Genomic DNA, 16464 nt, shown 5'->3' with positions numbered 1-16464 from the left:
ATATATATTGAATTTTGTATCCAACAAACTTGCTGATTTCTCTTATTAATTTTAATAATTTACTTGTTAGATTTTATTGAAGTTTCTATATAGTTAATTTATATTTAACATCAGAGTAATACAATTTTGTTTCTTCTCTTCAAATCCTTATTCTTTTTACTTTTTTTTTCTAGGACCTCTAGTATAATAGACCCGAAAGGGCATCCTTATCTTATTCCTGATTTTTAAAAAGAATACCTGTAATATCTCACTAAAAGTTGTGTGTGTGTTAAGAAAAGCTTTATAAGATTAAATTCCCTTTTATCTCAGCCTTGAATTTTTAGCATGAATGGGTATTGAATTTTATTGAATCCTTATTCTGAATCTATTGATAATTTTATGAATCATCTCCTTTATTCTGTTATTGTAATAAACCACATTAATCAATTTTATTATTTTTATTTTGAAATATAACATATTAAAAAGTATACAGAATATGACAGTTTTAACAAATGATTACAAAGCAAAAATTCTTGTAACCAATATGTAGGTCAAGAAATAAAACATCACTAGCTTGGCTGGTGTAGCTCAGTGGGTTGAGAGCCGGCCTGGGAAATGAAACGTCACCAGTTCAATTCCCAGTCAGGGCACATACCTGGGCCAGGCCCCTGGTTAGGGGTGTGCAGGAGGCAATATCACACAATGGTGTTTCTCTCCCTCTCTGTCTCCCTCCCTTCCCCTCTCTCTAAAAATAAACAAAGTCTTCTAAAAAAAGAAAACATTACTAGCACTTCAGAAGCTCCTGTGCCCTATGCTAGTCTGGATATTAAATATTCAATTTATGTTCTTTTGTATGTCCTAGCACATATAATGTGCATATATAAATTAACACACCCAAATTTAGTAACTTTACTCTCTGTATAATACAAGTTCATTGAATGCTTTAACTTCATTTACTCTTTTCCTACTTGCATTAGTATTGTGGGTTTATTTTTAACCACATTTTCCTCTCATTTTTGAACAATATTTTTGTTGAGTATGGAATTCTAGGTAGGCAAGTTGATTTTTTTTTAGCACATTCATAGTCATTTCCTACTGCCTTCTGGATCTCATTGTCATTGAGAAGTCAGGTGTTGTCTTTGTTTTCAACTTCAGGAATCTTTTATAATCACTTTGTTTTAGTGTTCAACAGTTCCACTGTGATTTTATGTCTCACTAATGAGTCAGGATCTTCGGCTGGGAAAATATTAGTCTGTATAATAGTAATTTTCATTTTTAAAATATTTTATTTATTTTTAGAGAGAGGATAAGGGAGGGAGAAAGAGAGGGAGAGAAACATCAATGTGCCAGAGAAACATCTGATTGGAACTGGGGACCTGGCCTTCAACCCAGGCATGTGCCCTGCCTGTGAATTCAGCCAATGACTTTTTGGTTTGTGGGATGATGCCCAACCCACTGAGCCACACCAGTTAGGGCAATATTAATTATTAAAAATTTTTTGAGACTCAGTGTATAGCCTAGTAAGTAGTCACATTTTCATAAATGTTCCCAGGACCTGCAAATTAAATGTGTATTTTCCAGTTGTCACATGGTACTTCAATCAGAAGTAGTTAGACTTTTCATACTTTCCTCAATTTCTCTAACTTCTATGAGTTTACATTATAAATAACTTCTTCACATCTATCTTAGAGCTCACTAATTCTCTTTTCAGTTATATCTAATCTGATACTAAACACATCCATCAAATATATAATTCCAATTTTTGTATTAGTTCTAGAATTTTTACTGGTTCATTGTTTTCAAATGTGTTATTTTGAAAATTTTCAAATTTACAGAGAAACTGCAAAAAATAATAAAGTGAACTCTTAAGTACTTTAACATATATCTCTTAAGATGAAGAATGATTTTTTATTTAATCATACATAATTCAGTTTTTCCTCCCACCACTTGGATCAAAGGTACAGTTTATTTATGGTCTCCCTATGTGAGCAGTAATTTTTCTAGTTCAGCTTTTTTCAGAGTTTCACTTTGAATGGATCCTAGATTTATCCTCTCTTTTTTTCCCCTCTATATATAACTTACATCAGTATTTCTCACCCCAGCTTGCTGGGTCTGTTAACACCCAGCGATTTGGCCCATTGGTTCTCATAGTGTCCTTAGACCCACAATCACCCTAGCATTGAATTGTTTTAGAATTACAGAACAGGAGAGCTGGAAGGGTGTTCCAGTCTAACCTGTTTCTGCTGAAGCAGAAACTGATGTTCAGAAAGGTTACAGAGACTTGCCCCAGGTTGCATAATTAGTCATTGTCAGAATCCTCACTAGAACCCAGGTACTCCTGTAAGGTAAAGATAGCCTTGCATCTTCAGTCTCATAAGGAAAAAATTGTATCCTGATTTTATTCCTATTGTAATTTTTACTGATTTTCTCCCATTTCAGGCTGGGATAGAAAATCGTCAGCTGGACACAGTAAATTTCTTTTTGAAGAGCAAGGAAAATCTTTTGAATCCATCCCAAAAATCTTCTGTACCTGATCAGTTTGATCAGTTTCCATCCCGTTTATATTTAAGAAGTAAGTAAAATAAAGATGTCTACATTCCGGTTATTATTTTACCTTTTTATTACTTTCAAATTATTGTTGTGTTTTCTGATGATTTAGTTACTTACTAAAACTCAATCTTGAGATTTTATTTACTTTGTGGAAACTTGAGTTGTGAGATCTATAAATGTTCTCATTAAGTGGGGTGTTTATTGTTCATATCCTGTTCTGTGCTTTCTATTTTTAGTATGAAAGGAAGGGATGATCTTTCAAATTCGAGGTTTTTTATTCAAAAGAGAATAAAATTCATTTGCAAAATTGCTACCCTTTAACTGTCCAAGATGTACAGTGACAGTGCAGCTGGGTGAGTTATGGATTGGGACTTGTTATAAGAGTTTTCAGCCTGATCCTTCTGTTGCATTACCAATGCTTTTTAAGAATTTGGCTTTCACTTTTATTAAGTAGGAAGTTAGCTTTTATTCTTGGACCAGGTAGCCATACAGATCCTCTCCTCAGAAGCACAGAGTAGTAATAAAGTGTGTTTTCCTCTGTACATAACGTTTATAATCTTTACTTGATTATATATTATAGACATTTTTCTTGTTAATAATAGATATGCTTATTGTTTTTGGGCTTAGTGAACATTTGGTCCTGTCCAAAACATCCATGGAGACATTTGGTCAATATCCACAGAGACATTTGGTCCATATCCAAAGGTCCTCGAAATTTGGTCCTGTCAGAAACTTCAGTGAGCATATTGGTCCATGCCAATGGTCCTTGACATTTGATCTGGTCAAATGTCCATGCTTAGGAAACGTCTCTGGGTTCAAACAGCCCATAATATCTATTCGTACTTTTGGTTGACAATATTATTACATGAAAATACTATTGTGTTTTATTGGTCTAATAATTGTGTTTTGGCTGTATTGCCAATAGTAATCCTTTTTGCCTCAGCAGCCTAGCTGGTTATAGCACATGGGATTAAGGAAGATGAGTTGGCATGGACCAAATATCTTTGTGGACATTTTGGACAGGATGTTTATGGTAACATAGAATTGCATTGTATGGGTTGTATCATAATTTACCCAACCAAACTTTATTAGACATTTGGATCGATTTCAATTTTTACTATTATTTTCAGTGTGCTATAAATGCTGTGTGTATAATACTTCACATATATAGTTACTTAGGATATATTTTTAGATATGGAATTTCCATGTCAAGGAGGTATATATTTTATATTCTTAAATGTTTTAATAAATTGTCCTTCAGAAAAATTTTACCAATTTTCACTCTAGTTATACGAAGAAAATGACAACTTGCTTTTCCATCAATGTAGTGTTAGTTCTCACTGAGAATGTAGATTAGAAATTTTCTTATTTAAAAACATTCTGTTTTCGTGGACACAAAGAAGTGTGGTGATTGCGGGGGTGAGGAGGTGGGTGGAGGTAAAGATGGTATGGGGGGATAAATGGTAATAAAAAAATAAAAAATGAACAAAAAACTTTAAAAATCTTTCTGTTTTATTTTGAGTGCAGAGTTTTGTCTCCTCCTTCTTGAATTGCTAACTTTTTTATGCTCCAATTTTTAAAAATCTCAAATTTATAGAAAACAGCCTAGTTTGTATTGGTGAGTGGGGCTCCAACAGCGATTCTATGGTCATTATTTACTACTGCCTTTTGGTGGTCCATGATTTCTCGTCAGTTCACTCTCACCTGCATTGCTCTGCCCTAGGGGGTGGGGGAATGAGTCTGGAAATAAGAAGTACGGGAGTAGCTTTATCTGCTCTCCCAGAAGAAAGCCCATGTTTTTATGCTTGTCACTCACACAGATACAGTCCTAGAGCTGATGCTGAGATAAACAGGAATCATTTCATTAGGGCCTGCAACTAGCAAATGGACGATTAAGGGGCCCACACTCCTTCCTTTTACCTGCATATTTAAGAGAATGGTGTTGGCTCTGCCACTTACTTTCCAAATTAGCTTGGACAAGTTATTTATTCTCTCTGAACCTCAGTTTCCTCATCTGTGGAAAGGGTAGGGCTATAACACCTACCTCTCAGGTTCTTGAAAGGAATAAATGAGATAGCATTTGTAAAACACCACATACAATACTTAAGATACAGCAGGTGGTCAGCAAAATGATAGTTAATAGTAATACCAGTAAATAATGACTAATAGTAAGTAGAATCACTAAAATTTGCAGGTAATAAGACTTTAAAAGTTTTGTGAGCTTTTTGAGAATAAGACATTGGTCATTGTTTTATGTTTTAAAATATTGCAACATGATATTTTTAAAAAGATTTTATTTTTAGAGAGAGGAAAGGGAGAGAGAGAGAAAGAAACATTGATGTAAGAGAAATATCGATTGGTTGCCTCCCATACACCCCCAACTAGGGACCTGGCTCACTATCCAGGCATATGCCCTGACTGGGAATCAAACCAGCGACCTTTCAGTTTGCAGTACGATCGATGCCCATTCCTGTAAGACACACCAGTTAGGGTGCAACATGGTATTTTTGGATATGTTCATTTTATTGGGAGTATCCTGGTGTTCTTCATGTTGATTTCTTTGGTTCTTTCTCAGACGTGGAAGAGCTGACGCCAGCATTGGATTTACTTTGCTCAGCAATTAGAGAAAGTGATTCTGAAACCCAAAGCAAAAACTTCTCAGAACAACTGCTAAATCTTACACTGTCCTTCCTTAACAAACAAATAAGGGAGCTTTTTATTCATAACGAAGGTAAGAATAGCAGCAAGGAAAGATGCAATTATCCTGTGTCAGAGCAAGAGTTATAAGTGGGCCTGTTGCATCAGAGCGTGTGAGCCAGTCGAGTGCCATTTGCTAAAGTTGGGTAAAATCAGGGTGTAACTGAGTGAGTAGAATGGGCTCTAACACAGGGAAAGTTGGCAGAAAAGACTAATCATCATGAGGAGGTTATATTAAATCATGGAGCTACTTGTAACTAGGAAAAAAAACTCAAATTTTTTGTTTAAAATTTTGAAAACAGGAAGTTTGAATTTTGACATTTTCCAGAATTATAACAGCTTATGATATTTTTTTCTCTTCTTCTATACCCACACATATTTTTATGTGTATATGAAATTGGTATGTTGGTGTTTTCCATAGAATTAGATGAACATCTACAGAAAGGAGTGAACATTTTGACCGGCTACATTAATAAACTTCGAACCTTCATGATAAAATTTCCTTGGAAGCTAACAGATGCTGTAGATGAATATGACGTAAATGAAAATGTTCCCAAAGTAAAGGAGAGCAGTATATGGGAAAAACTCAGCACTGAGGTAAATATTAGTCATTATCACTTCTTTTATTTGCCAGATTCAGAGGATCTGAGAAAACAATAGAAGAAACAGAATTTAGATTCTGTACACTGTGATTAAGAAACCTTGGCAAGGGTTTTAGGTTTTATATATTTAATTCAGAATACAGGTAGGCTCCCTCTTAGTTCCACAATCTGCCCACTTGGATCCACTGACGACTACCCAACCCCAGGCTCATGAGCAGCACTCCCTTAGGAACAGTCCCTGAATGGCTAGGGCCCGGCACTTTGGACTTACCCATTCTGCCTGACCTTTGAATTGCTGCTGGTGATTCAGTCTAAGGACACTTGTATTTTATGACGTTATCACCTGGAAATATACTCAATTTGAGTCCTATTTCTGATTTTAGTTAAGGTATTGCATCAGTTAAATTTTCTGTGCTTATCTGCTGAACTAGGGGCTGAAAAAGCCCTCCATCCACTTGGAGAGTATTAGCATTGGAAAGACAAAGAACTGCTGTTGTTGCGTGGGAGACGTAGGGAAGTACCTGATATGACTGTGTTTTCTGTATCTCTTATTTATTCTCTAGCCAAAAATTACTTGATTTTTTCCCCCTACTTTATTGGGCTTTTTTGCAGTCTCCTTTGCAGGTTTCACCTCCTCTTCCCTCCTCCCATCCCCCCTTTAATGTCTACCAAGCTCCATCCATGTTCCTCTGCTCTTTTTACTCAAAATCACCAATTTTTAATTTTGGGGAGGTTATAGTCTACATTGATGAAAGCTGTGGACTATGCCTCCAAAAAACATACATATGAATGTATGAGTGCATGTATACACAACTTTGCACATGGCTTGATGGGGTTTACAAGACCCCTCTAAAGCCCCTGGTTAAGAATGCTTCCTTTCTGTTCTCTCTTGGGTTCAGGTCTTCAGTTTATGGTTGATTTCTTCTTACTTGGATTATTGCAGTAACCTAATGCCTTACTATCTTGAGGTTGAATCCCTTTCTGTCTATTCTGAACATTGCTGCCTGAATATTCTTCCTAATGTGTATGTGTGTGTGTCACATCACACTGTTAAGATCCTTCAGTGCTCCACATAAGTTTCAGGATAAAATCCATCTCTCCACACACAGTGCCTTTCATAATGGAACCTCTGCTTTTCCTTCAAGTCTTATCTGCTATTCTCCACAGCTTTTTTCTCCTGTTGTATCGCATAATTTGGAGTTCCCTGAAGACCTGATGCTGTCTCTTGCCTCTATGCCTCTGCACATAATTTTCCCTCTTTTTGGAATTCTTCATAACACTTCACTTGTCTTTAAAATTTTTACCTCATCAGTCATCTCCACTAGGAAGCCTTTTCTTTGTTGTCATTCCTCTCTAGCACCCTGCAGGGATACCTGTATCCTCTCCCTTATCATACAGTACTATAATCAGTACTTTATCTGTGTGGCTTCCACCATCTAAAAGGTCCTGGGCAGCAGGGTCTGTGTTTTAGTCAACTTTATATTCCCTGTGCAAAGCCCCAAATCTATTAATAGATTTTCAATAAAGGTCCTATGGTAGGTACTGGATAAATATATAAGTCCATGTTGATAATCTTAATAAGGAAATAAAAAGTAACTTCACATGCAGGTGTTTTTCTTCCTTTTCCTAGGAAGTTATTGCCAATGCCATTTTAAACAACAAAATACCAGAGGCACAAACTTTCTTCAAGATTAATAGTCATTCTGCTCAAAGACTTCAAGAGCTGATTAGAATAGGCCTAGACTTGGTCTTTGACAATTTGAAAAAGAACAATGTAAAGGAAGCCTCTGAACTTTTAAAGAATATGGTGAGTGGCATAATCTGTTTGTCTGATCTTAGAAGTCCCTAAAGTAAGAGAAGATCTCTGCACACTGAATGCAATTTCTGGTTGACATAAATTGATTTGTGACTGCCCTGGTCATTGGGAAGTTAGATTTGATTCCAGCCGGTGTGAATCATTTCTCTCATAGTTGCAGTAGAACTGCAGATATAATGAAAACATGCAGCCTTTTTGTGTAGAAGTGATAGAATGAGTGTTTTTATGACATGGAAAGCCTCACACAGGATCATACTTACTCCTTTAAATATGCCAAGGTAAGGATTAAATTTTTTAGTACGAATGCTCAAATTGAAGTTTCTTTTATATCCTCATGGGTGCCTGGTCAGGAGGAGACAAGATTTTCTCTGTTTACTATGATGCAATAAACTCAACACGTGTTGGCCACCTTTGGACCGCTGTAACTTGAAAAGGCGACAGTTGGCTATGACCCAGCCTTCTCCGCCCCATAAGATGTAGACAGGATCTTGAATTGACCTACTGAATATAAAATAATAAAGCCAAAATTTTATCAAAACAATTGATTTTTATTCATAGTTGTATCACAGACTAAGCAATTTGTGTAGCTTTTACTAGGAAATAATAACAATAATGCTAAAATGTTTTTTGGTACTGAGAACTTTCTTGAAGATATTTTGATCTGAGTTTACATCATTTGCTCTCTGTTAGGCTTGTTACTTTGGTTAGAAATAGACAGTTTCTCGTTGAAGGCTTCATGTCAAAGCTTGCACAAGACCTCATTATTTGCTGGGGAACATTCTATATTGTTCATGTGACCCCTTACACCTATATATGAACTTTCTAATGGCTTCTACCTTTCCTTCGTGGTCCATGGCTTTACTTCTTTTGAGGAGAGGAAGTCCTAGAACTGGGGCTCCTAAACTAAGATATGGCCCTAATCTTCATTGTTGGGGTCTAACCCATGCTAACTTTGTGCAAGTGCAGAGGAGTGAACTATGTAAAGGCTGTTATTTGCATTGACTTTTGTTTTTAAGTGAATCATCATAGCAGATACCAATAGTTTCAGTCCAATGATAGCCTGGCATTACCTTAAGTAGTTTGATGTGCTGTCTTTGTTCTGGCAAAATGCTTAAGGACTTTAAGGATAGGCAGTAAATATGTATGATAAATGTAGAAAAAAATGAATGTTCACAAGAGGAGGGAAGCTGTGGAATTCTGTATATGCCTATAATAGGGTACTTCTGTATCCAACATATATATTTATATTCAAAATAGCTCCATTACAAAATTATGTCTTTTCTATGTTTATTATAGGGCTTTGATGTAAAAGACCAGTTGCTCAAGATATGCTTCTATACAACTGATAAAAATATACGGGACTTTTTGGTAGGTAAAGGTGAGACTATGTAGTTTACATTTTCTGGTAAACCTTGGTGAAACTTCAAAGTAAATTATTTTAACATTCAACTAATATCCAGGAAGTAAAAGTAAGACAACGTCTTTGCCTTTTTAAATGATCATTTTGCATTTCTGGTAAAGGAAAAATTGTGTAAATATATACATTATCTCAAAAATTCAAAATACAATTCTTAAATGTCATTTAATTTCATGACTTTTGTTTTGCAAATGTGCTTGATTTTTATGAGGTCACTGCTTTAATTTTTATTTAAGGTTGAAATTTTAAAAGAAAAAAATTATTTTTCTGAAAAAGAGAAAAGAACTATAGACTTCGTGCATCGAGTAGAGAAGTTTTATTCAGAACATTTGCAAGAAAATATGCAGATCCAGTCCTTTCCCAGGTAGTCTCATTAGTTCCCTTTTAATAATATGGGAAGAATATTTTATTTTATTTTTTTAAGTATATTTTATTGATTATGTTGTTACAGTAGTTCCAATTTTTTCCCCCTTTGCTCCCCTCTACCCAGTACCCCCCTTCCCTTCAACAATCCCACCCCGCTTAGTTCCTGTCCATGGGTCGTGCATATATGTTCTTTGGCTTCACCCTTTCTATATTATTTTTAACTTCCCCCTGTCTATTTTGTACCAATCGATTATGCTTCTTAATCCCTGCACCATATCCTCATTTCCCACCCCTCCCCCTCCCGGCTGATAACCATCCAAATGATCCCCATACCTCTGATTCTGTTCATCTTCTCGTTTTGCTTAGTTGGATTTTGTTTTTATTTTTTAGATTCAGTTGTTGATAATTGTGAGTTTGTTGTCATTTTAATGTTCATAGTTTTGATCTTCTTTTTCTTAAGTAAGTCCCTTTGACATTTCATATAATAATGGCTTGTTGATGATGAACTCCTTTAGCTTTACCTGGTCTTGGAAGCACTTCATCTGTCCTTCCATTTCAAATGATAGCCTTGCTGGATAGAGTAATCTTGGTTGCAGGTTGCCTTTCATCACATTGAATACTGCTTGCCAGTCCCTTCCTGCTGGCAAAATGTTTTCTGAGAAATCAGCTGATAGTCTTATAGGCACCCCCTGTAGGCAACTCTCTGCCTCTCTCTTGCTGCCCCCAGGACTCTCTCTTTATCTTTCACCGTTGGCATCTCAATCATGATGTGTCCTGGTGTGGTCCCCTCTGGGTCTAGCTCGCCCGGGATCCTCCGTGCTTCCCAGACCTGTATATCCATCTCCTTCACAAAATTTGGGAAGTTTTCCTCATTTTTTTCAATTCTTGCTTCCTCATTCTGCACTGATTGACTGTTTTTTTCTTCAGTATGTTCCAAATCATTGATTTGAACCCCTGTTTCTTTCCCTTTACCATTGGTTTTGTGTGGATTTTTCTTCATTTCACTTAGCATAGCCTTTACTTCTTCTCTTATGCGTTTGCCATACTCAAGCATATCTGTCAAGCCTATGAGCATCTTTATCACCAGTGTTTCGAATTTTGCATCTGTTAGGTTGTCTGTCTCCTCATCTGTTAGGTAGGCTATCTCCTCGTCACTTAGTTCTCCCACTAGAACCTTGATCTGTTCCCCCTTTTGGGCCATACTTCTCTGTCTCCTCATTCTGACAGGCTCCTGTGGTTGTTTGCCTCCGCATCTCAGGTAAAGCTGTTGCTCTTGTTATGTTGTAAGGGACGGAGCCTTAGAGATTCCTGTTTCACCACACTGTGGCACTGTATGTGGGGGATGGGTCCAAGAAGGAACAGTGCCACCTGCCCAACACTTGCCCCCTTTCCAAACATCTCCCCCACTTCCGCACCGGACTGGCGTCCCTCTAGCTGCTGCCCTGGCCGTCGTTACCAGAGTGGGTGGGTCTGTGGATGTTCTAGGACTGTGGGGGCCCTTTAAACAAATGGACTCTGCTGAAAGACCAGCAGTTTCTGCCTCCACTCCAACGCTTACTGGTCTGCACAGTCAGAAGCAATGAGACCTGATTTTCCTTGGCGCTGGGACTGTGAGCCTCTAGGTCTGGTGAGGAGCTGGGAACGATCCCCAGGTGTCCCTCCTAACTTTAAAACGTGTGACTGCGCTTTCTGCTGGCCTGCCGCTGCTGCTGTTGCCACCACACTGCGTCCTTTCCACCCCGGCTCCACCCCTCCTACCTGTCTAGATGAGCATTCCTTTCCCATGTCTCTGTTTGCTGGACTTCTGTGCAGCTTGATTCTCTGGAACTTCTGGTTGTCTCCAGTCTTGAGGTAGCTGTATTCCTTCTTTGCTGTGCAGGGAGATGCAGCATGACTGTCTGTGCCGCCATCTTAGCTGGAAGTCCTGGGAAGAATATTTTAGATAGTGTGTAGTTTTTAATTGTTTGTGAGCATGGATTTCTTCTGTGGAACTGATCTTACATTCCTTATGAAGATAAAACTTGTATCATCCAGGAGGAATTCAGTAATTTCCCAATATGTGCATATATGTATACACACATGTACATACATACATAAATACATACACACATGGGAATAAATACAAAATTAAGAGTTTTAAAGTATGTGTTCCCCAAAAGAATAGAAGTTTGTGGACAGATATAAATAATGCTTTTTCCTCCAAAATTAAAAAGAAATTATATCACTGTTTTAGGTGTTGGATAAAGGAACAAGATTTTTTCAAGCATAAATCTGTTTTGGACTCATTCCTGAAATATGATCATAGAGATAAATTTGACCAACAGAACCATAGAATTGCATTAAATTGGGCTCAGTGGTGGAACCAACTAACACAAGAAGCCATCCTTCTTCCCAGGATAAATCCAGAAGGCAAGTGTGAGAGAGCCTGAAATTTGAACATATTGAATGAATATTCAATTAGGCATTAGTATATTTTGGTGTGTCTCCATTTTAGAGTTCCTTTGGGGGAACAATATTTAGTTGCTTTAAAATGCAAGTCGTGCCCTGGCTGGTGTGGCTCGGTTGGCTGGAAGGGTTGCGGGTTTGATTCCTGGTCCAGCCGTATACGATCCCTAGTCCAGGCATATGCAGGAGGCAAACCATCGATGTTTCACTCTCTCTAAGAGCAATGAGCAAATGTCCTTGCATGGGAATTTTTTTAAAAAAGTAAGTCATTAAGACCTCTTATCTCAAGGTTAATGTAAGGGTCTTATAATGTAACAGTGAAAGAGAAAGATTGTATGGTTCAGGAAATTGAGATTTCAAGGCTGAGTTCTTTTTCCTGCCTCAAAGTGACATTTTTTATTTTTTCAAATTATCTTTGAGTTTCTTCTTGTATAAACTGAAGATCTGTGTCACATTGGGGCTCTGGGGAATAACTAACAGTGATAATTCATAGGGTGTCAAATTCATGTTTATTATTATAGTCAAAGTTTTTATTTATATTAAGAAAAAGAAATGGGAAAAAGAGGGCTGAAAAGATAAGTGAACCACACAGCTAAATCCCGAGTTTCATTTAACCACTGTACTAATAAGTAGCAACATTTAGCTCCCTGCAGCTAAATGTTGATTATAAAATGAAGAACAACATAAAAGAGGAAAATAATAAAAGAAGCAGAGGGCCTGAATAATTTATATATATATAAAGTATTTGTCCAGATATTCATATTTACTCATTTGATAAGTGTTTTGTGCTAGTAATCATAATTCATTGCTATTTTAAAATGTATTTTGTTCTTAATGTAGAATATAGATCATATTCTTCTGAAGCTCTCTGGAGATACCTCACAGCTCGCCATGATTGGTTAAGCATTATCTCGTGGATTGGAGAATTTCAAACCCAAAATAATAGTTCTTCACTTCAGCAGAATAAATGGCCTTCTCTAACTGTTGATGTTATTGATCAGAATACTTGCTGCAACAACAACATGAGAAATAAAATTATAAATGAGCTGGCCAGGTACTATAACTGGGGAAGAGCAATAAAAAATTTCTGTAATGTTGCCTTTGAAATGCCATGAATTCAATGGAATGTTGTTTCCTAGTATTTTAAGATTGAGATTTTAAAATCTTATGCATTTAACATTATGTGGTAGTGAACAGGCTCTCAAATTCTAGATGAAGGTATGTGTTTTGATGTAGAAATGGTAAACCGTCTGTGGGGCTGCAAGGATCAAGTGGCAACAGCTGAGATGAGGATAGCTTAGTGTCCTGTAATGTCTCCCACTCTTCTCACTGCACCCATATGCTGTGGATGCCTTGAAATAAAGAGGACTACTCAATTAAGAAATTAGTGAGTAGAAGGAGATCCTGAAGTGGTAAGGAAAGACTTTAAACTTTAATTTCTAAAAATAATTCCATTAGATCAAACCATGTGAACTTGCCATTTGTGTGGGTCAAAAATGGGTGAATATCTGCAATTTCATATTGTTCAACCTGATCTATCTTCCTAAGCTATCAAAACAATATAAGGAGACTTAACATGTATGTTAATTTTTAAGTTTCTTAAACTTATTTCCCATATATATTTTATTTTATATTTATCCTTAGAGGGAAAGAATAGCTGTACTGTTTACCCAACTTAAAGATATGGAGGGTGATACCCAGAGAAGATAAGACCTTTGCCTAATCCAGTACTTACAGGCTTTAATTTTTTTAACCCCTGACTTTCTATTCACTCTTATTTCCATTGCACTAAATCCTCTTCTTTACTAAAGGTAGAATTTCATATATTTTGTATGCTTATTAAATATTTTGCTTAATATTTGATTATGTAAAAAGCTAATATACATATGATTTATCATTTATTATGACAATAATGAACTAATGAGATATATTAACAAATTGAAGGGTTTTCCCATGTATACTTTATTTTATAATTATACTTATTGGGAAAGTATTAAAAAAAATAAATTAATTAAATAAATAATAATAATTATTACCCTGGTAGATGCACAAAGCATTTGATAAAATTCAACATCTATTTTTAGTAAAAACTGTTAGCAAACTAAGAGTAGATGCAACTCCAATAACTTTAAAAGGGTGTCTAAAAAAATATCTAGCTACCATAATACTTAATGGCGAAATATCACAAGCTTTCCCTTAGATTTGGAAAAGACAGTCCTGCTCTCAATTCTTCCCAAGGTGATCTTTAGATATAGTACAATCTCAATAAAAATCCCAACAGATTTTCTTCTGGATTTTGATAAGCTGATTATTAATATTAATATGGAAATGCAGAGGGTCAAGAATAGCCCTAAAAAAAGAACTTGCCCTACCAGATATCAAGGCTTTTTCTAAAGCTATAGCAATTAAGGCAGTGGGAGTACTGGTGCTGAAATAGACAAATAGACCAGTAAGCAGAATAATGAGCATAGAAACAGACTTACATAGCATGCTCACTTTATGTATGATAAGGTGACACCACAGAACAGTGGGAAATGAGTAGTCTTTTTGCCAAATGCGGCTGGGGCGACTGGATGATAACTGTATGGGGGAAAAGTTAAATTGGAACCTCTGCCTGATACATAAAATTCCAGGTAGATTTTTAAACCTAAATATCAAATGTGAAACTATAAAGCTTTTAGAAATACAGAAGAATATCTTCATGAGCATGGGAGTAGTGTATGTCAGCCAACTGCAGTCACCCAGCACAGAGAGCCAAGGCATCCCCATCCTACCCTCTTTCTGACTCTTATCTCCTGGGGTGGGGGTCTGCCATAGGGCAAACCAAAACAGAAATCTGAGGACACAGTTGTCTCCTGAAGCTACCAACACAGGTGAGCCTCCAGGGACACAGAGCAGGAGAAGAGTAAAGCTTGGATCTGAAGGGGAAGATACCAGTGCAATTAGGCATTTCATAAAGAGGAAGCAAAAATGGCCAATAAATATATGAAAAGGTGTTTTTCCTCATTGTAGTCATGGAAATAGAAATTTTTGTTAAAAAAATAACAACTGCAATGATCATCAAAGGTAGAGTAGATAAATAAAATGTAGTATAATCATACAATGTAATACACTACATAACAAAAACTAATGAACTATAACCACATGTATCAACATAGATAAATTGCACAATGTTGAGTAGAAGAATTTTCCAGAATTATCAGAATGTTTTATTTATATATAAAGTTTAAAATAGGCAAAGCCAAACCATAGATTATTTGGGCTTACATATATGGGTGCTAAAACTAAAGGAATGGTTATCACAAAAGTCAGGGTAGCAAAGGGCATGCAGTGGGGAAGGGATACACCAAGGGCTTCCAGATATAATGTGCTATAATTGGGTGGTAGTTATGTGGTGTTTCTTTAAACTACACATAATATATTTTCTGTATGCCTTTGTATAGTGTATATGATGTATTTAACAGTAAATTCATAAAAAGTAATATTTCAATACAAATTTCTATTGTTTAATAGTTGGTTTATTTAAATTATCCCGTTTTAGTTTCTTAATGATTTTGTTTGTATATTTTGGTGAACTTCTCAGTGCTTAAAACATAGCTTCAAAAGCTAACCACTGTCGCACACTGGATTGTACAGTTTCAGTTATAAATAAAGACATGGAGATAGCTTAGTTTAGGTTTTTGAAATATTTAAGATAACTCAAGACTGTCATTACTACCTTTAAGTATTAAAATGATTCAGAAACTTTTGTTGGAAACCAGCAGAATGTGTCTCAATGTATTTATAGAGTAAGAATTGGCAGTCTTAATTTGTAAATACTTTTTAAAAAATACATAAGTCCTCACTTGATGTTGCCCATAGATTCTGTGACTTTAAGTGAAACAGCGTATAATGAAACCAGTTTTAGCAAAGGCTAATTGATAGGAGCAAGGGTTAAGTTACTATGGCATCTCCTCAACATTATAAGCTAAAACGAAATGGCATTGAGCGAAAAGAAAAGACATCATTTGAGGACCTGCTGTAGTTGAGACTTAAACTAATGGAAGTGGTTTGGTGTGCTCTGAATCTAGCAGCTCTTTAACTTTCCATCCTTTAAACCTGTCCTATAGGAATGGGATTTTTCTTATATCTGAATTAGAAGACTTTGAACTCTTCCTCCTAAGACTAAACCGTATTGGAGGTGTGATGCAAGATACCCTTCCTGTTCAAAACTACAGATCCAAAGAAGGTTGGGATTTCCATTCTCGCTTCATTCTCTATTGTGTGGAGCACAGTCTGCAGTATCTTCTTTATGTCTATCTGGACTGTTACAAGTAAGTACTGAGAAGTGATTGTCTTTGAGCACGTCTTCCTGTTTCCTTTTTCAATTCTATTTGAATATGACAATAAGAAAATAGCATTCACATGAGGAATACTGATTTTATTTTTTAATTTTTCTTTTTCTGTTTTTAAATTGATTCCAGAGAGAGGGGGAGGAAGGGAAAAAGAGAGGGAAAAAAGCATCGATGTGAGAGAGAAACATTGATTGGTTGCCTCCTGAATGAGCCCTGACTGGGGACCGAACCTTCAACCCAGGCATGTGCCCTGACCGG

At 36.3% G+C, this 16464-nt stretch overlaps 1 protein-coding gene across 1 annotated transcript in view; it reads left to right on the top strand.

The window, feature by feature from the left end:
- SPG11 (SPG11 vesicle trafficking associated, spatacsin) overlaps positions 1-16464 on the top strand; it is an 87988-nt gene that overhangs the window by 18947 nt on the left and 52577 nt on the right. Inside the window, exons 8-16 of the mRNA XM_090270529.1 lie at positions 2419-2551; positions 5105-5260; positions 5648-5823; positions 7459-7635; positions 8941-9012; positions 9298-9425; positions 11661-11836; positions 12713-12926; positions 15982-16185. Of these exons, the coding sequence (XP_090126655.1) occupies positions 2419-2551; positions 5105-5260; positions 5648-5823; positions 7459-7635; positions 8941-9012; positions 9298-9425; positions 11661-11836; positions 12713-12926; positions 15982-16185 (1436 nt within the window). The remainder of the gene's footprint in view (positions 1-2418; positions 2552-5104; positions 5261-5647; positions 5824-7458; positions 7636-8940; positions 9013-9297; positions 9426-11660; positions 11837-12712; positions 12927-15981; positions 16186-16464) is intronic.

The sequence above is a fragment of the Furipterus horrens genome, unplaced genomic scaffold, assembly GCF_987537825.1.
Source record: "Furipterus horrens unplaced genomic scaffold, mFurHor1.1.pri manual_scaffold_3, whole genome shotgun sequence".
Taxonomy (NCBI): Eukaryota; Metazoa; Chordata; class Mammalia; order Chiroptera; family Furipteridae; genus Furipterus; species Furipterus horrens.
This window is presented reverse-complemented; position numbering and strand designations above follow the sequence as displayed.